Source organism: Folsomia candida, unplaced genomic scaffold (assembly GCF_002217175.1).
Source record: "Folsomia candida strain VU population unplaced genomic scaffold, ASM221717v1 Fcan01_Sc057, whole genome shotgun sequence".
Lineage (NCBI taxonomy): Eukaryota > Metazoa > Arthropoda > Collembola > Entomobryomorpha > Isotomidae > Folsomia > Folsomia candida.
In genome coordinates this window covers 232,427-252,746 of record NW_019091249.1, presented here as the reverse complement: position 1 = coordinate 252,746, position 20,320 = coordinate 232,427, and the positions used below count along the sequence as shown (strand labels likewise).

The following is a 20,320-nucleotide window of genomic DNA, read 5'->3' as shown; positions in this document are numbered from 1 at the left end:
TCATCACGTTACTCGATTTCTTTGTGGAAGAGGTTAGATAATAATGTGTCTTTCCCTGACAAGGACTTATTTTGATCAATCCGCCGTGACCAGATCAGTCAAACTTTGTTAGTCAACAACAGCTACATACAATGCTCTCTATACTACTGGCTGGCTTTTTCGTCCTTAATTGGGAATGACCATGCAAGATCAGCTACATACAAATCGGACCATCTGTACACATTAGGATCATTTTTTGTTGTAAAGACCCGATCTGCGGCTTTTTTGGAATAAAATGACTCAGAAAGATTAGCTCTTGTACCAAAAATCGTTGGAGATTTGATGGATAGCATCATTTTCTATATAAAAAAGAATTAAATGGGCAATGTCATCAATCGCGTTGCTATTGACATGTGTATTAATTCGGGGAATAAATCCTGGTCAGTTTAAATCAAACGTGTGGCAAATCCTGTAGTTTTTTAAACTTATTGATCGGTATCAATTAAATTAATATGCTATGCTATGCGAGTATTTTCCATTGTTTTTCATAAAAAATAAATATTTTGTACCCGCATAAATGGGACTAATAATGCTGGACATTAATTAACCTTATGCCTGAAATCTAACTCTTTGAAATTACAAATTTTATATCTCATCAAGCAAATAATCGTAACAGAGTATCCCTAAATTTCAATGGTCAAGCTTAGTTCCTGCAATAAATACTTGCAGGAATCGTGCTTATAGAGTATATGTATGTATTTAATTGCAATAGCACATACAAGGCTTATTGCTTTAATTATGCATTAATAATTTGTAATCATATGAGGCTAATAAATTTCCACTTCAAGCAGTAAAGTCACTCTTGCATCGGTGCTACTTACATTTCATACCAGAGACTAGTAACTCGAATATGTAATTAGCGGAATAGATGAACTGACATACGCACAACTCGATTTCCGAAACTAATTAAGAAATTATCCATCCATCCGTGATTTTCACTTGTTCTGTTACACAAACCTTGAACGTATTTCGGTCTGAAATTACATCTTCCTACGTTATTACGACTACCTTCGACAAGGTCATGAGTAGGGTCATGTTGTACTTTCTAAAACAAAGTTCAATTAAACAGGCATTCTCCCATTGCCCCAAGTCCTCATTAAAATACGTTCAGACCCTGTCAAAATTGTCCAGCACATCTGACCAATAAATAATAATAATCAATGATTCATCCTCACACAAAATCTATAAATGGAAGGGTGGACACAGCTCATAAATTGTGTATAGGTCACAAACTGTAATCGGATCCGCTCTCCCCCAAACTTGCATTCCCACTGGTGAAGTATTTATGGAATTATTTTATTATGATCATCACCCACACACCCCTGGAGAGCATCTCATCCTCACCACCACCACCACTGCTTCTGGTCAACTAATCCCATCCACTCTAATGCCTCTCCTCAATAATAATCAGAGCAATAATTTCTGACACGTTACAGTCGAACGCAGTTTTCCATGACGTGACACACACGAACACAATGGAAGACTGGACAATGTCCTGCGAAATTTGTAAATGCAGTTGATTTACACCCGATTTTTATGGTTTAGTTTTTTTTTCGTTGTGGATGTAATTCAATAAAATTTAGATCAAATGTAAAAGTCACAGTGTCGCGTGTCCGACCGGACAAAAGAATTTACTACTTTAAATCAATCCGGAAGTGAATATTGCTCTATCCGATTGAGTTGGTTGATTGCTTATTGTGAAGGATTCGAAATTTAGGCGGTTTTAAAGGAATTGTAAAATTGTCCGTGATGTTTTTTAGAGTGGAAGAGTTATGGGTGTAGTAATATTGAAAAATTCATAAATCATGCACATATTGACTATTGACACTTTCGAGTATGTATGAATGTAGTTGCAACATAGGCATAAATACATAAAACAGTATAAAAAAAACTGCAGCTGGAAAATCAAATAACAGCAATAAAAGTCAATAATGGGAATACAATTCAATAAAAATGGCAGTATTGCATTATAAATTTTCAACAATGAAATTATGAAAAAATTCCAATTGTCTCCCGAATTTTAGGATGCAATTAACAACTTCATTCATATTTTGGACAAATTTCATTTATTTACAAGCATATTAAAAGTCGCCATAAATATGTTAAGTAAAACTTCTGCCTAAATAGTACAAAAATCAAGGCAAATTTTTAAATTATACATATGAAAAAACACTCGAAAATATTCCACGTGATCATCAAACATTACCGAATTTTATCCAATTCCTCTTCTCGATATCAAATGCGGCTTGAACCTCCACTCCATCAACCAGGGTCCATTGTTGACTTGAATATTATCGAGAAAAAAATCCCTTTGAGATAGAAACTCTCTCTCTCTCCATTCACAAAAAGGGATTAACTTTGTCCCAAAGAATTAGAATAAGAGCAACCAAAATCACAAGTAGTGGTTGTATTTCACTTATCAATCTGGCTCTGTCAGTCCCTCATTATAATAATCAAAGGAATATATTATACCCGAATGGGGCATAATAGGGCACACAAAAATCCATCCCATCCTCCGTCGTCCACTCGATGTCAATGTCAATAGCCGAATTTTCTGGTTTGATCCCTCCCTTACGCATACCGGTCTGGATGTCATGGTCAATCATCCCTCCTCTTCATAAATTTCCTCTCTTTTCCATTTCCTACTCTCATAAAGGATTATATTCAATCCAAATCTCCAATCTGTCCGGTATCTATCTTCGTTTATTTATTTCGATACAATTTTCCAGAATATCTTTCCTTTGAACATTTCTAGAGATCGGTCAACCTTGTGATGATGCCAATAAGAGAAATACGATCATTTTCAAGCCCACACACACACATGGACACGATGGACATAATCAAGTCCGAGATTCGGTTTCGCTTTGTAACAAAATGATATAAAAAAGGGTTCATTTCAAAGTAATTTAGCCGGAGGCACAATGCTGCACAAAGAGAAAGTTGTCATCTTTATGTATCCTGGTGAAGAACCGTTCTTCACTTCTTGTCGACAAAAAATACAAATGTTGCATCACTTGGATTCACTACTTCACTTTCATGTCAAGAGTGCAGGTCATTTTGTTTGCTTATTGTAATGGGGATTTGGAGGAGGGTCTGGTTTGGAAACTGGTCAAACAAAAGGAGGCATCGACGCGTTGGGTTTGTTGGATTTATTTGTAAAGGATTTGAATTTTTTGTTGCTCAAAAAGTGACCAAGAGTGGGTGAAGTGGATTTACGGTAAGTCGGGTCTTATGTAGGAGTACAGACTCTATTTTTTACCTGGTTATACGTAGTCTCCAATATTTTTTACTAGTGATATACTGCTCCTGACTGAAGAGCTGCTTATAGATATTTTAATACACGTTTTGAGGCATGATGGTACGGAAAGCTTTTATGTAAATGAAAGATTTGACGATGGTTCACTTACTTTCGGTTTTGATTCTGTGGCGGACAGGAAACAAAGTAAATAGAAAAACCAACGATGAGAAAATAAAACCTGGAAAAAGAGTTGTAAAGCCGCCAGCATTATTTATTTTAATATGAGAAACAATATATGCTTGTTTTTAACTTTTCTTCAGTTTGAAAAAATAATTTGCATGAGTGCATATCGTTTTCTTAGTATATGTACGTAAAAACATCACATCGCCCTTTGTGCATTCAATTCCTTCCTCAATTTGTGATCCTGTTGACTTAAAGTTGGACCATAATTCTTCCCTCCTTTGTTACGACGACCAGCAGCATCACGAGATACGCAGGTTTATACGTGACAATGAAATGTTTATGTGTGCATAAATTTTATAGGGACAGAAATCCGATAAGCATTAAAGCTAGCTCACACAATGGACGGCACAACAGCGAACGGGCATTCCTCTTGATTCCACTCATTAAAATAAAATGGACTTTATAGTCTCAGATAAAGAGAGGCAGAGAGTCAAATGAGACCACGGTTAAGGTCAGTCAGGGTGGATCACTGTGGGAAATGTTAGAGAGAGGGAAGATAGAGAACCAGGATAGTTATTTCCGGATGTCAAGTGCATCTGAGGAGATCGTCGTGGCGAAGTCGTCATTTCGGTTTATGGCTCTCCAGATTGGGACGGCATTCTCTTTATTGTGTGTGACGAGGACGAATTGCATAAATAAGTGGACTGGAGAGATGTGATTCGGTGTGCCGGATAAAGATACTCATCGTCAGCTATACATGCATACTAGTATTCTTATATATTAATGGACAGTGGTGGTAAAAAAGGTGGATTCTGCCAGGTTTACAGGCATCCATAAGTAAATATGTATAGTGTGCACGTGTGCATTTATAGTAAAATTAGCTTAGAGAGTTTGAACCGAAATTCCAGGTAAGGGGCAAAAATGAAGCAAAGCAATGCACACAAATTCATGACGTATTAAAGTAACTATCATTATGCAACTCAATTCTATTAAATCAAGAAACTCAGTTTTATTGTAAAAAAAATTGTCAGTAATTAGTTCATACAAATGCAAAATTTAAAAATATAATCGTTATTTTTCAATCCGAGGATACAAATTTCGTTGAAATATTTATTTCTGACTCAATCGATCGTAATTACTTCAGGGTTGGAGGATGGTTGGACCATTCTGACGACATAGTCAGTAGGAAGACGATGAAAGTAAGTGTCCAACTCGCCCAGGACTACGTTCATGAGATCAGGCTTTTCTTCATTGGTTGATAGGCGGAAGACTGGATGATTGTTTTCGGGATTAGCACGTTCTCTTAAAGGCGGGAAAAGATGATCGTCATCGTCGATAAGTTTGACGTAGGTATATTCTGCTATTGGAGGAGCCTGGAGTTGGTCGTTGTTTTGGACTTTGCTAGAGAAATTACTTCGAGATTGTTGCGGTGGCGGGGTCCTTCCAATAGACGAAAAAACGGCATCGATATCAATATTTCTAAGCTCCGGGAGAAGTGATTCTGGGGAAGATGAGGATGTCACCGTTGTCTGAGAGACTGGCGAGCGCGACATTGTCGAGCTATCCTGGTCACCACATGACGCTACCGATGGGGAAACTGGCGTTATTTCCATTGACGAAGATACTTCGTCTGTAGACGGTGTCAATGCTACTTTCGATGCTGGCGAAGATCCGGATGCTTCTGTGGAGGATGGTGAGTCTGCTTTGGGCGCTGGTGAAGATGCAAACATTTCTGTCGAGGATTCCAATGCTGCTTTTGACTCTGGCGAAGATGTGGCTGCTTCCGTCGACGATGCTGATACTGCTTTTGACTCTGGCGAAGATGCGGATGTTGCCGGCGACGCCGAACTGGTCCCTTCCTTATCTCGATATTGAGCATTCTAGAAAACCAGAAAATTAATAAATATGTAAGCTTAAAGACCAAATAAAGTAATCGCACAAGGTTAACAGAATCTGGACTTCAATCTAAGAAATTTAGTATAATTAAACTTCTTACAACGAAAACATCGTTGTGTTGTCTAATCCAACACCTCGCATTTTCCACAAGAATAATCCCTGGTTCCTCAAGATACGTGACTAATGATTCAAACCATCGCGTCGACCCATACAATCCGAATTTAGCTGGGTTGTGTTTGGCTGTCGCGATAAATTTCAACGTCTTCAGTCGACGTTTGTTCGTAAAAACGCGACGCTGGAATGTGAACTTGTGTCCAGCCGAGATACTGAAAACATGCCAAAATTTGGTTTTAAGTTCATTTTAGGAATAAAATTTCCAAAACCAATAACTTATACATAATGCAACTTATTTATTCTTTACCTTTTTTGAATTGACGACAATGGTTCTTGAACGTCTTTTTTCGAGGAAGATGATCTTCGTGTATTAACCATGATTTGATATTTTTTGCTCGTTTGTGTGGAATAAAACTGATAAATAGATGGCAGAACAACGAGAGATGTTCGAAGTCCGAGAGATCGAGAAGGTCTGAAGAGCTCGGTGGTCAGAGAAGAAGTCGAGCATTCTGTCAACCTGTGTTGGTTGCTTGATTTCAGGGAAGCTGACGCGGCAAGCAACTACGACTCAAGGGACGCCGCTCACGGAATGCAAGCCTGCAGACTGACAGGTGGAAGATATTTTTAACTTTTAAGCCTGGAAGTTGGCAAAAATGACTCTGCTGAAAAATTAATTTTTCGACCTCGAAATAAATCACATATTTGGCACTAGAAATCATCCCAGTAATTTTTTTATTCGATTGTAGCTGTTAATCCCTAAAATCCTGAACGGATGGTTTGGAAAACCATAAATTAGTTATTAATTTCAATATCGCCATGTTTGTTGTTTTCGTCGTGGGATATAAATTCCTGAAATGGAGTTATTTTCATTTTCACGACATTGCATTGTACAACTATAAGTCAATAAATTCATCAATTTACTAATTTTTTAGGATGGTTGCTCGCGATTTACAGCAATTTAAGTTGTCATCAATTTGTTTAGCGAATTATCGTGAACGAAACGGTAAGAGCTATGTACATATGCATGTATATACTTATATTGAGACAAAAGCTTCAAAGCTTATGGAATATAATACTAAATTTAATACTACTATTAAAATAAACAAAATTACTAATGCAAATAAATAAGTACGTATGTACGTCATTCGCATAATTCATTACTGATGAAACAAAATAATTAATCCATTCAGTCAAATTGCATACAAATTACATAAAGCTGTATAGAAAGGCTTATTGAAGCGGTGTGGTTGCATGGGGTCAATTTGACATGGAATCGCACATACTTATGTATGTACAGGTGCGATAATAAATTGGCAAGGCAACATACATCCTTAATATCCACAATGACCACAAGTATTTCATTTATTATATGACTCAACGACACAAACTACTGCGTACATACATTCATACATATACAAACGAACAAGTAGTTCACTTGGCGTCATTAGTGAATTAAATATTTACCTAATTAAGTTTCTTGTGTATTCAGAGACCACCCATCGTCAACTAATTAACTAATTAATGAACTTCACATTTTCAAAGTTCATATCTAATCGTAAATTTGTAAATTGTTCAACATTCATCAACATTGTCTCTCCTCGAATCGGTGCGATGGATACAAAACCCATAAGCACAACATCCTCCGTGGAATCCACGCTTATCTCGATAATCTCACTTGGAACCAGGATATCCCAATCCATCGGATATTTCACCTTATCCGTCACCACCAATAGTTACGATGGGCAGAAAAAAATCACATTTTCTTGGCTTAGTTTCCCAATTTTTTGTTCCGTAATGCTTCTCTCAATTCAAACTTATCTCGTCATTCACTGGTCACATTTCGGTGACGAGCTCGTCTCCATGACTGGACTCACGAGCCCCACGGAAGTGCTGGCCTTCAACCTGTCCGGATTTTTAGTCGGAGCCCAAATCTTCTTCAAGCGCCTGATGTATCTCTTCAACTCGAAAGGCATGATGACTTTCTGGTCAGATTTTGTATCCGATTTAACCCAAATTTCCTGCAGTGATGAAAAAGGCAGCTTTCTCCTCAGTACCGAACCTTGGGCGAAACATCGCTCCATGTTCATAAAGGTGAAGACCACTTTGACCTGCGATATAATTTCAAGCCTGATTTTAATTACCGTGCAGACGGTTCAACTTTTGGTCACGTTTTACCTCTCTTATGTTGAGGATTCGAACACGAACGGTCCTTTCGTTGGGCTTCACGACAAAATAATTGGAATTGGAGGACTAGTTTTGTGGAACGTACTTGGTTCCCTCAATGTTTTTCAGTCCGTATGGGTGACCTATCCGATTCAGTTGTTTAACGCGTACTTGGAAATTATCCAGGCTGAACTTTCCGAATGTTACCGTTGTAATCAAGAACCCCTCGTGGCGGATGATTTATTCACGATTTTGAAGAAAAGTGGAGAGAAGGGCTCTCAAAAAATGATAAAACCCTACATTTTGGACGAAAACAAACTGCACCTTTGCATCCAGAATTATCACAGAACTGTCGAAATGTTGAGAAAGTATAGCAGCCGATCTGTTCAAAGAATATCGTCTGAAATCGGGTACAATTCCTTGCTGATCTTGGCCTATCTTTTTATTGGGTTCACTTGGGCAGAAAATGGGGAGATTGGAGCCGCACTCACCAGAGTCATTCCACTTATTCTCTGCATTAAAATAATTTTTCACTTGGGCACGGAGGCCGGTCAGTTGGAACTTAATCAGAAGGCCATATTTCGTGTGCTGTGTCGAATGCAACATCGTGCGATGAGCGAGGAGACAAAGTCAATGGTGTTTACGATGATACAGGAATTGTCTGGAGATCGGTTAAGGGTTGAACCGGGATCATTCTTTACACTAAATCGGCGTCTCCTCACATCGGTAAGATTAGTATTCCAATGTACATAATGATTCACAACTAACGGTAATTATATTTTGCAGATTTTATCATCAGTAATGACATTTCTGGTCGTGTTGGTGCAATTTCGAGATGGCGAGAGAAAGTAGACGCATTGATTGTTGAAGTGTAATTTAAATGATACATATTTATTGTTCTTCATTATACTTATTCAGGAAATTTGAATTAGTGCAATGGTTGTGATCTCACGTTAGTGCGACTTAAAATAAATATTTTGTGTCCTCTCTAATTACTAAATAAATACATGCAATGATCATGAGGATACCATGGTGAATGCTGTAATCCAAAATCATAGCATTTTCCCCAAATTATGCACAACAAGCAACAGACTCCTACATACATAATTCACTAAAGCTGACAATTTCATAGTTTTAGTTGCAAAAACTAACTCCCATTTTGTCATCCCAATTTGTTATTTCAACAACACTACTCATTCATCTGGAGATAACTATTGTCTAGGTTGTTCGGACAACATAAAAAACATAGTAAAATAACGATTTACTTGAAGCTAATATAAATCCTTATGTATGTACATACTTGTTAGTTGTCAAATCTCCCAGGTAACCAAATCCTATTCCTGCACTCACCCTTTCCTATTCTGTATGATCACAGATTTGTATTCGAAAGAATAAGAACAAAAAATCCAATTACAATAAACTGCCACCGGCACACAATGCATGAGAACAGACATACTCATCCCAATTCATAACGCATCACTGTATCCAATATTTCACGGATGAATAAATCTCATTTTTCATCTTCACAACTTTCCCTAATCAGGCCCAGTTAGTGAGTTAGTTGCTTCAGATATTTATCCAATCCACCATTATCTTTATCTTTCACCCACTCAGATTGACCTAACGGCATGACTCACTTCAATAAACTTGAACATGGAAACTGTTTTTTTTCAAAAATACTTTCACTTTTCTGAAATTTCTAAAAAAGTTTGCTGCTGCATGTGAACACGATTACATAAATACGCGACGAATATCTGGTACTCGTTCACTCTGAAAACGTGTCTTTTGCTCCTTTTCCATTTGAGTTGTTGAACAGAAGTTTGAGATTGCTTGACTTTCCCAAAACCTGACAAATCTAGATGTTTGTGAATTGTTATCTGAATGGATGAGGGTGACAGTTCAGAAGAGGTGAGAGAATTGACATTGATTGTCATTGTTGAGCAAACTGATTCACAAATATATGAATGATCGAGATAACCTTTTGATGCTATTGAATATCTGTGAATTCACACAGTAATACTTTCACGACAAATTTCTAGCTGAATTAAACCAGCCTTTATTGTGAAAGGGAAATATTTTGTGATGCATTGTGAGCAATACTTCGAAAACCGCTAACTTGTTTATCAAATATCAAATTCACAACCCACGATCAAGTGAAGATTTCCAGTGTGTTATATACATAACGTGGGAATGAGGTACCCATGCCACGTGACTGTGTTTATAATACATTTACAACATATCAATCACACATCACTCTATTATTTATTTACTTTGTAGTCCGATCCAACCATGCACACCGCCACGTTAAAAATATCATGATCAAGGTGCTGCTTAAATATTGATTTGTGGGGAAAGAAGGCGAGAAAAAATGTGTTAGAACAATACGTTGACGATTCAATCCGCAACACGTGACAATGCACAAGCAAACATGCTCATTACATATTCCTTTCGTCATTTTGTAATTGTTCTTTCTTTATTTGTCCTTGTGTGCGATAGTCATTCACAACTCCACACCCACGAATTAAAACTGATCGGGTTAAGGTTTGGTGTTTTAAGAGGGTATGTGTGCACATAGTCCAATTTTAGCAATGTCCCCTTTTTAATTCCTTTTAAACTGAGAGGCCTGATCACTTATGTCGAAATGTGTTACATATGTATTGACACTCGTAGGCTAGCATTTAGAAATCTGTGTACATTTCATTGTTTAGATGCAAATCAATTGGATATTATGATTACGGATCTCCGTTTCGTTCGATCTTTCCACTATTAAGAATTTGGCAATGTATACATATGCGACCATAACCGACACGACGCATCATTTACAATCAGACATTTTATAAAGGGGCTTCCAACTTATTGTAAAATGTAAACAGCTACCGTTCTTTGTCTTTCCCACATATGAGAAAACAATGTCTACTTGGCACACACAAACAAAAGAAGAACTTTCTCTCAAGGACCAACGAACGATCACGCCAGCCAAATCATTCAAAATGCATCATCAAAACCTTCCCAGCGTAACAACCACTCAACAATTTGCATGCATTCACTTATTGTCAGATCACCAATGTCATTATTATGTAAGTAGCGAAGGCTACTTTATATAAATGGCTTGTCTGTCTGTCTGTCTGTTGGTCTTCTAGCGTTCTAACTAATAAGCGAATTTTATTTTAGGTTAATTTTTTTACACTCGACATATACATACGCTTAGGGGGAGGCAAAGTTGCTTAACTGACCATGTAGGTCATAGCCCCAGGTCACGTGTCATGAGTATGTGAAATTACACTATACTCATGTGGAACATCAAATCGAAGAACTTTCAAATGATATCCAATGGAATTATTGACATATGATCGTTGAAACAAGGTAAAAGGACAAAAATACAATAAATTTTAATTCTTTTAGACGTTATTTTGTGATCAATAACTTGAACAATGCTTTCACCACTTCGTTAAATCCGTGTCTTGCAATGGTTTATTATTTCAGTGCATAGTGGGACACGCGACTTGTCCAATTTACCCAGGAACAAGGGTTCTCCAAAATATTCACTATTTTGAGTATCCTATTATGCATAATATTATTATGTACTCACATTGGGTTGCATCTCTACTTAAAGTGGGCTTATTATAAAAGCTTTCAACTCTTATTTGGTTCATTTTCTAGTTTTCGTTTTTTAGGGGGAGGCACGAACTCGCGAAAGTTGGGACATATGCAATGGAAAGTCTGAGGACATTTTACTCGTACATAATCGCTACCCACATACATGTAGTGACAAGATTTTTGGTGAAATTGGTATCAGAAATTGCTTTCACGAGCACATGGTCTGTTGTAGACTACACGGCTCCTGAAGATTACAATTTAGACCAAACCAATCTGCCTCTATTAACCTGACGGCAACATTTTGCTGATATCTTCAAGTACATACCAAATTTCTCTTCACAATTCCTCCTACAGTTTTGAATAGCGTAATGAGCTTATCATTTTGAGAAAGAGCTTTTCAGTAGTAAAATGTCTCCGTTTCAACCATAAATACAAATATTTGTTTTCACGATATTCTGTTCATTAGAAATTGAATTTGTTTCCTTTCACTACATAACTTGCTAACCAATATGTCAGACCTTACTGAACTCAAAACCTTTCATTTCACTATTTATGAAAGCATAGGATTCATACCATTAAGGATAAAGCATATAGCTAGCAAATTTGTTATCTTATGTACATAAAACTAACTTAAAATGCGCTCTCATAAAAAAAATTCAGCTAATTAAATCTGCTCATAAAATTGGAAGGGTTGGTGCGATATAATTAACTAAAATTTACCAATAAGCTCTTCTAACGCCATAAAGACAAGATTAATGTAGTAATCATATTATTACTGAGGGCTAAAAACCCAGCAATATTGCACTTGAACTCTTTTTTTTCGAGTGGTGTTACATAAAAAACTTCACCCTGGAGCTACAGACGTGAGTACACCATTCACTTTCTCGCACTTTGAGTCAACCCTTTTTTATTGTTATTATTACGCCGAGTATGAGTCTCATATTTAGTGTACGTAACATAACAGGGACGAAACTGCGCTCGGAAGTCTCATCCCATAAAATGTTCACAGTCCGTTTAATTCTAAATTTTTTAAAAGCTGTTCAACTTCAAGGCATATTAAATTGAACGAAAAATGGATTGAAATTCACAAGGTATTTATTTCACAGTATCGAAATCTCATGGGCTGCAAGTGAAAAGCACTTTCATGGTTCAAAATAGTATCGTTATTCAAATTTGGAAATAATGACATTTTACAATGACAGATTTGTATCGATAAAAAAAGCTTCTCGTCTTTTTGTCACTGCGGTTTCATCAATTGTTTGCCGTTGTAAAGAAGATTTTAAATTATGTATTGAACGCGTGTAATTTATTAGTGATTACTTAATTCAAATATTTGAGTGGCATGACCTAGGTAAACACGGTGACAAAATAGATTTATGTAGATATGCTAATCAAATAGTTGGTGGATAGGACTTTTCAAGATATACCTGGGTACACGAGCAAATAAATATTTATTTTGGGGGTTCGGTATACTTAGGCTTAGGATGAAATTATTTACTTATTCACGATAAAGTGCTGCTGATTGATTAGTATTTGCGGTTATTATATAAGCTTTGGTCCATCATACGTATGCACATAAATATGTGCGTATTTAGTAAGATGCACCTTAAAATCAACTACTTACCGTGTGAATATAAGTATACACATATACGTATAAAGGTGGATGAAAGCATTTATTTTACATAGACTTGTTGCTTTTCTAAAATATTTGCCACTATAAACTTCTGGGTTCGCATCTAGCATTTAACATTTGATTGGATTACATGTGATAAACTAAGAACCTTTAATTCAAAAGATAACTAATGTTCCACGAAATGTATCACCTCCATAAAAAATTCATATGACTTTATCTAAAAATATTCAACTCAAGCAATTCAACATAGGTTTTCATCATTTTTGCAAAAAAACTTTTCGTTGCTAATATTTTGCAAATTCATTCAAGCTTAACAAAGCATCATTTTGATCGTCATTTGCGATTTTTCAAATATTTTATGCTAAATGATAATAAAAGCAAAATCAATAGTGTGTGAAGATACTTCCGACTTTCTGTCAAGTTGATATTTCATGAGGAAATGTCCTTTGATGTAGAATTGCCTATTACGGAATTTTTATTGACAAATCGAGTTGCATCGCTTTTATAACTTTTAAGAAATATGAGACGGGTTTCCCATAGAAAAATGTTTGCTTGCTAAACACATCACTGACCATTGTCAATACGAGAACTTTTTCGAATGCACATAATTCCTACTTACTCCTAAGAGCCAAAACCTGTTCGATTAGCAAACAAAGGTGGAACCCTTTCTACCCAAACTTTCTCGTCAAAAGGTCTCATACATAAATCCACTCCCAAAACCCATTAACCAAGCTAATGTCCAAGCCCAGTGTGTGGCGTTATGTTCTCTCGCTAATAGCCGGGCGATTACGTTAAAGGTAAAAAATCTCTAGTTTATTTTTTTCAAGGTCTAAATGTCCGAATCCAACAAAGTGCATATATCATATCTCAAATCTCATCTTGAATTAGAATAACAATTGTCGCAATCTTTTTGAACGAGTAAGTTTTTATATTAAAAAACTTCAATGACCAATGTTTGAAATGAAGTCATAAAATCTAGATTTTTTCAAAGATCGTGTGGATTATCCAGTTTTCTAAATGCATCTGCCTAAGTTTGATTGTGATTTTAAATATATCAAAAATTTATTTTTTGAAGCTCACTTTTACTTTCTGATAAAAATTAAGATTAATCGGTGGTAATTAACGACAGTATTTGTATATTCTACTGGATTGAGGAAAAATCGAAAACCTAGTTTAATTTTAGACTGGCCAACATTTTTACATCAACATGTATATGTAATTCAGGCTCAAATTCGTTAGACAGAATATGATAAAAATATCAAATTTGAGGAGAAATCAACGGTTCAAGTTCAACGAACACATTTAAAGTAGTTCATTTCAAATATGTAACCGGGGTTGTGGATGAGATAAACTCAATATCAAATGAATTCACAACAAGAACCTAACAAGAAACTAGAACCATTACGAGTAAGACAAACTGATTGATATTGACATAAATTGATACATGATTTTACTTACGGTATGTGACTCATTGTCAGTTTATGGCGACATGTGAGGTATATTTTTGATGAAATTTTAAAAGCTCATTACTTCGCTACTCTACCCATCGCAAGTGCACATATACTTATAAAAATCCATAACGTTACTGACCAGGCTATATGCAAATTGGAGTAACTTACGCATTCACACCAAAATAGGCACAAGAGCACCTTGAAGGGTTTAAAGGGACGAAGAACTGCACAATAATGCATACAACTTTCTATCCTCCTTTTAAGGTTATTCTTAATCGATGTGACCCAAACTACAGAGCATGACTCACTTCATCATCGTCATCACAAATAACAGTCCACCTTCTCCGTTACTCATTGAGACAGCCGATTTTATTGTGCGACTGCACCTTTAATACATATGTAAATTTATGTATCCCAGAATAGTCACCTCATTTAATCATCTATGCCTCACACCCGACAAACTTTACCGACGTTTACCTGCGTCGATCTGTATACTTAAACTTGCTGCAGGCTTATTTATGCACCAAAATTGTACGGTCTGTCCCGGAGATCATTGTGCATATGGATGTTTACTTTCTTCAATTTCCACTCCATGCAACATGATTTTTTAAGGTTAGCTCTCCTCAGCTGGGCAACAACCTCACGACTTTAACAATATCCTTAATCTCTTCATAAAAGCCATTAAAGCCATCCCTCCTACTTTTTCCATCTCTCCACAAAAAAAATCTCACCCAAGGCCAAAGAACACTTGATAAATAAACTAGCACCACATTTAGCCAATAAAAAGCATGGTTAAACTTTTACTCTAACCATCCACCCCTGTTTTACGAGAAGGGTGGAATGGTCCATGTTTTTCTCGGGGCAAATCTGTGTGCGAGGGTGTATGTCGACAAGTTTTAATATTTAGTTAAGATTATGGTTCGTTGGACTTGTCCAGACCAGAAATCACAAGATCATGTAGTGGCGCATCTTGCTTTTAGTGCATGTCAAGTAACGTGAGCATAATGACCATAATTTTTTCTAAACAAATTATACATGTTCATAAAGTGTGTATGTATATGTGCATACGTCCGTATTTTCTTACCACATTGTACGAGATGGGGTACGACTGAGCATCTCCCTTTTCTTATTATTGTCTCGTCTGGCGTCTCAAAGTCTGGGTCGATCTTTTCGTATTTATGATCTGCTTTCCTTATCGGTCTGTTTACCTGCACAGATTCAAGCTTTACCTACCTGAAAAGAACACAGGTTTCGTCAGGTCTGGTTTTTTTTGTTCAAGAGTAAATATGGTCTTCCTTGTGCTACAGGAGTAAATGAGCCCCTAGAATAAAATCTTTTCGTTTTCCAAATTTTCCATTGGAAAAGGTGCTGAACAAAAGAACTGAAAAGGGTCGCTCACTTATTATTCCACCCACTTCTCGACCAATAAAAACGCAACGTCTCAGCTATGATGAAGGGATTTACTGGTTTCTTAAGTTCGATTTCGTTCTAAGTTCATAATCCTCATTTTGCTCAAACGAAGATGCTTATATAAATTATCACTTTGTTTAATCACACAATGAAAATATTATTAACCACTTCGCCCCTATAACGACTATGTGGCGTATTTGACCTTTACGCCGAATACGACTATGTGGCGTAAGTTCCCTTGGCTCCGAAATACGACGATGTGTCGTATTGACCCTTGACAACGGAAACGACTATGTGGCGTATTTTCCGTTCCCACCGGCATACGACTATGTGTCGTATCCAGAAAAAAATAGGTCATTGCTCTTCCAAGTATAGTTTTGAGTCAACAATCCGCCATTTGGGCGAGAAGATGAATTGCCTCTTCGGAACCAAAGTTATAAATGGAGGTAAAAACAATTTATAGCCAACTGGCTATTTCTAGTTAACACGCCCAGTTTTGAAAACTGCTGTTGCATGGAATTTTCGTCCCATATTTCAACAGCACTTTCAGATAAAATTAGTGAAATTGTTTTTCTCGGATTTAGAACGTCCGAACAACATTTTTGGCGGGAAAACTAACCACTGGAGCCGATGAAATCTCGTTGGGCGGGAAAATTAAGAGATTGTCTGGAAAGTAGCATATAATTTTCCCGTTAAAATTGAGTTATATTCAAAATGCGCTAAAGTATGGTTTCGAACAGTTGATGCTATAATTACTCATTAACACTGCTATCAATTTTAAGTCACTGTAAGAAAACGTTTGTTTTCCCGCCCTAAGTATGCGTAAATTCTATGCATGTTAAATCTACAAGAAGCAATTTTTACACATTTTAGTCTAATTACAAAATTATTTAAAGCCAATGTCATGAATTGAAAGCCATATTTGCTATGTTTAATTTTCCCGCTAAAATCGGCTTCTGGGGCCCTTGGGGCGCGATAATCGATTTTTGCGAATATATATGTACTATTATGCACGTATTAATCAATGTTTGTGCAACTTTCCATGCAATTACAATCATTTTTAAATTCGGCGTGTTGGCTATTTTCGGCTATAAACGTTAGTGGTTCGCAAAAATGCACAAAGGCAAATTACAACTCAAAATCCGTTCCCAAATGGTTATTCGCATCAACTTTCATAAAAAAGTGTCCAGAATAATTCCGGTGGGAACACCATTTTTCAATTCATCTCCCAGTAATTAACGTCACGCAGTAGGTGAAAATTTCGGGGTCAAGGGAAGAAAAAATTTGCCGTTACTAGGGGTGAAAGGTATGAAAATATTCGTCTCTCAGGGGTGAAGTGGTTAAAATTTTAAAAAATTTTCACAAATATCGGAATTTACTAATGCCAGTTGCAAATGATATCTCCCGTCGTACTTGTTTATATTAGAGAAGCAAAAGTTCCCTGAGTGCTTTCTTGCCAAATGAAATTCATTAAGTGTGAATTGAAGTTCACTGAAAAAATTAATGCGGGAGTGCGCAGTAAAACTTTCTAATTAGGAAAGGGTTTGCTTGTATCTATCTGAAGATGACAATGACAGTAAAAGTTACACCGGATCGCTTCTATTAGAAAAATGCATACCGAACCGAAATCCGTATATAAAATTTAACTTGATTATTCTCTGGTAATGAGAATCTGATTAAAAATTTATTCAACGCTGGATCTTGACACTGATGAATGAAGAGAGATGGATGGTAAATAATTAATTGGGTGAAAGAACTTGGTGACTACACTTTACTAGAGTACAAGAAGGGCAATAGCATTATTGAAATTTTTGTGTTGTCTGTAATTTGAAAAATTCCGAAAGTACTTTGATGACTCGAGATTTAAGATGCATATTAAAATATGTCTGCCTGTTCACACTCACGATCTGTGTATTTGCCTAATCCATAAGACTTGGCGAAATATAGTTAAAGATTTCCTTTCTTCTTTTTTGAAATATCCACAGTTTATTTTACTTAAACTTATTTACTGAAGGATTGAGTCTCAAACAAATATTACGAGATCCAGGACCAGAAAATTAATGAGGTTTAGTATGATACGAAGACAAGATGTATGTAATAAACCAAAATGTTGATACTAATCCTAAGCACTTCTTATTTTTGGAGTGGGCTATTAAAAAGTGACAAAAAATTGATAAAATTGTAGCTACATAAACAGAGAAGAAGACTGTGAAAACAGAGTCATTAATGGGAGACAACTAACATTTTCTTGATTTTTAGATTCCTTATACATACATATAAAATGGGCACTCAAGCCGGTAAACTATTTGCTTCATAAGTAGAAACGATAATAAAAATTAGTTTCGATAATCGAGTTTTTACCATAAAATACAGTCGTTTGCTTTCCCTTCCTCGATTGCATGCGTAAAGTAAAACATTTATTTGTGTAGTTAAAGATAAATTAGTTGAGGATTCAAAATAAAGCCCTGGAGTTACACATAAACGCAGAGAACGCTTCTGTCCAGTATTTACAATGCAAATATTTACACGGTCAGATAGAGTCGAGAGGGATTATTCCTAAGCACAGTGGACAAGTTAGTGGAGAGGACATGAAAATCAACTCTTTCAAATTAAAACTGTCTCCTCTGGTCAAGCAAATAATCAGTAAATACCGTTCTGGGAATTATTTGTCTACACAGATAAAGGGTGAACAGTTTCCGTCTGAAAGCATAAACCTCTCCTGGTCACTACGCGTTAATTACACTTTGTCAGTAATCCCACATGAGACTCATCATTTCCCTTTGACCATTACATTCTGCATCGCCCAGCCCTGAGCTTGTCCTTGATTGAAGTTCTGTAATTATGATATTATTCAAAGTTCAAAATGATTCGGCACTAAGCTCGTAGATCTAGCGATTCAGAGAAACAACAAAGTAGAAACAAATCCCCATATGCACATTACCAAAATGTATGCTCAATATCTAAATAGAAAATCTCAAAAGTTATCCCCTCAAATTCTGAAAATTGTGACTCAAACTTTTTCAAAAACACAATTCAAGCTTCCTTGAAATCCAATGCTCAAATTTTGAACATACATACTTATGATGAAAAAAATTGACATCCATTTTGTACCAAAGTCAAAATTTCATAACTTTATAATTCAGTTGCCACTGTTCGTTCAGCACGGAGAAAGTCAAGTGCGGAAACCTAACCGTAATCCGATTTTCGATATTAGTCCAACCACAATTAAGAGGCTTAGTTGCTGTTTGATATAGTAATTTTTTTCGTCGATTTTGCAGTTCTAAACTGTATTTGTACATATGCTTGCGAACCTATGTGTGTATTAGGGGTCATCAGGCATTAGTTTCCCTTTTTCAACAAACACTGCAACTGTTATGATTTTAAAATTTAGATTACGTGGCACAATATGCTTTATGTATGACAGTCTATTTTATTACCAAGAGGAGTGTATAGTGCGATGGTCAGGGAAAGAGACAGACATGACCTGCAAGCCATAAACACGATATTTTGTTAGTACCCCGTCGAGTGTAAATTGACCAACCAACCAACAAAGAGCTCTAACAAACAAATCCATCGTACCTTTCTTTCCATTAGCTTGGAAACCATTTTTCTCAATTTCAAAGAAACGTTTATCTGGTATCAAACTTCAGCTAGTTTGATGATGAGACTTCTCATCCAAGATTTTATAATTCTCTTCCATCTATTAGTCTGTATCTCATAGTTAAATCTTAACGCATGTATAAGTTTCATTCAGACCCAATTTGGTCTGGACATTAACGACTGTGGGACAATAAAGGACGAAATACGCAAAGCGAGAAAACCGTGTCCACTCCGTTTTATGTCACTCGTTAAATTAAGATGCGCTTTACTCTCCACGAGATAAGAGACAAGACGAGTGGATAGCCAAATGATGTAATTTGATTTAGTCGAAGGTACACGTAGTAGCCAAAGCTTATATGATGACATTAAGGGTGAAGTGATTGGATGAATGAGTGTCATTCGATTTTAGGACTGTGTACGAGATTGTGAAAAATGTATTTGGCGACGGTTGTGCGACAAGGGTGAACTGTATCAATAAATATTTTGCAGTGTTTTGACTGGACAGATAAAATGAGACTCATTTTTAGAAATCACATGCATATGTATAACAACCACATCCCAACAAAGGAAAGGTTAAATGAAACTAAAACTGAGATACGAACAAATTGGATGGTATTTTTCTTAAATTTCTCAGAAATGGCTAAACCATGTTAATTCTGTCCGGTATAAAAACGTAAATCTTTTTTTTTCACAACATCAGGACTAAAACTTTTAACGCTACAAATAACTATCCAAGTCGTCTAAATGATTGAAAATAAATTCTCCATAAAAACTTCCCAACGAATCAAATTGATATCTTTCCCTATGACAATTTTATGCCTGGAGAGGTTACCCCTGAGCAGTTAAGCGAGTACTTCTTACTATTACGAGGACTTTATTGTCTTTAATCCATCCCTATTATCTCACCCAATTGCTTTCTCTTCGTCATCATGCTGCTCCAAATGGTCATTTACATCTGGCACGGTCGCACATAAAATGATACATACGTACACATAC

General features: G+C 36.3%; 2 protein-coding genes across 2 annotated transcripts; one reads left to right on the top strand and one right to left on the bottom strand.

Moving 5' to 3' along the window:
• Nucleotides 1-4,561: 4,561 nt before the first annotated feature.
• Nucleotides 4,562-5,969, bottom strand: LOC118433544. Its single transcript, XM_035845544.1, has 3 exons — nucleotides 5,778-5,969; nucleotides 5,457-5,682; nucleotides 4,562-5,340 (listed from the first exon to the last, which is right to left on the bottom strand). The coding sequence occupies exons 1-3, from the start codon at nucleotides 5,846-5,848 to the stop codon at nucleotides 4,582-4,584; spliced, it is 1,056 nt and encodes a 351-aa protein (XP_035701437.1). The 5' UTR covers nucleotides 5,849-5,969; the 3' UTR covers nucleotides 4,562-4,581.
• A 1,295-nt stretch (nucleotides 5,970-7,264) lies between these two features.
• LOC118433538 lies at nucleotides 7,265-8,658 on the top strand. Its single transcript, XM_035845533.1, has 2 exons — nucleotides 7,265-8,359; nucleotides 8,420-8,658. Exons 1-2 carry the CDS (start codon nucleotides 7,265-7,267, stop codon nucleotides 8,483-8,485), a joined length of 1,161 nt encoding a protein of 386 aa, XP_035701426.1. The 3' UTR covers nucleotides 8,486-8,658.
• Nucleotides 8,659-20,320: the final 11,662 nt, after the last annotated feature.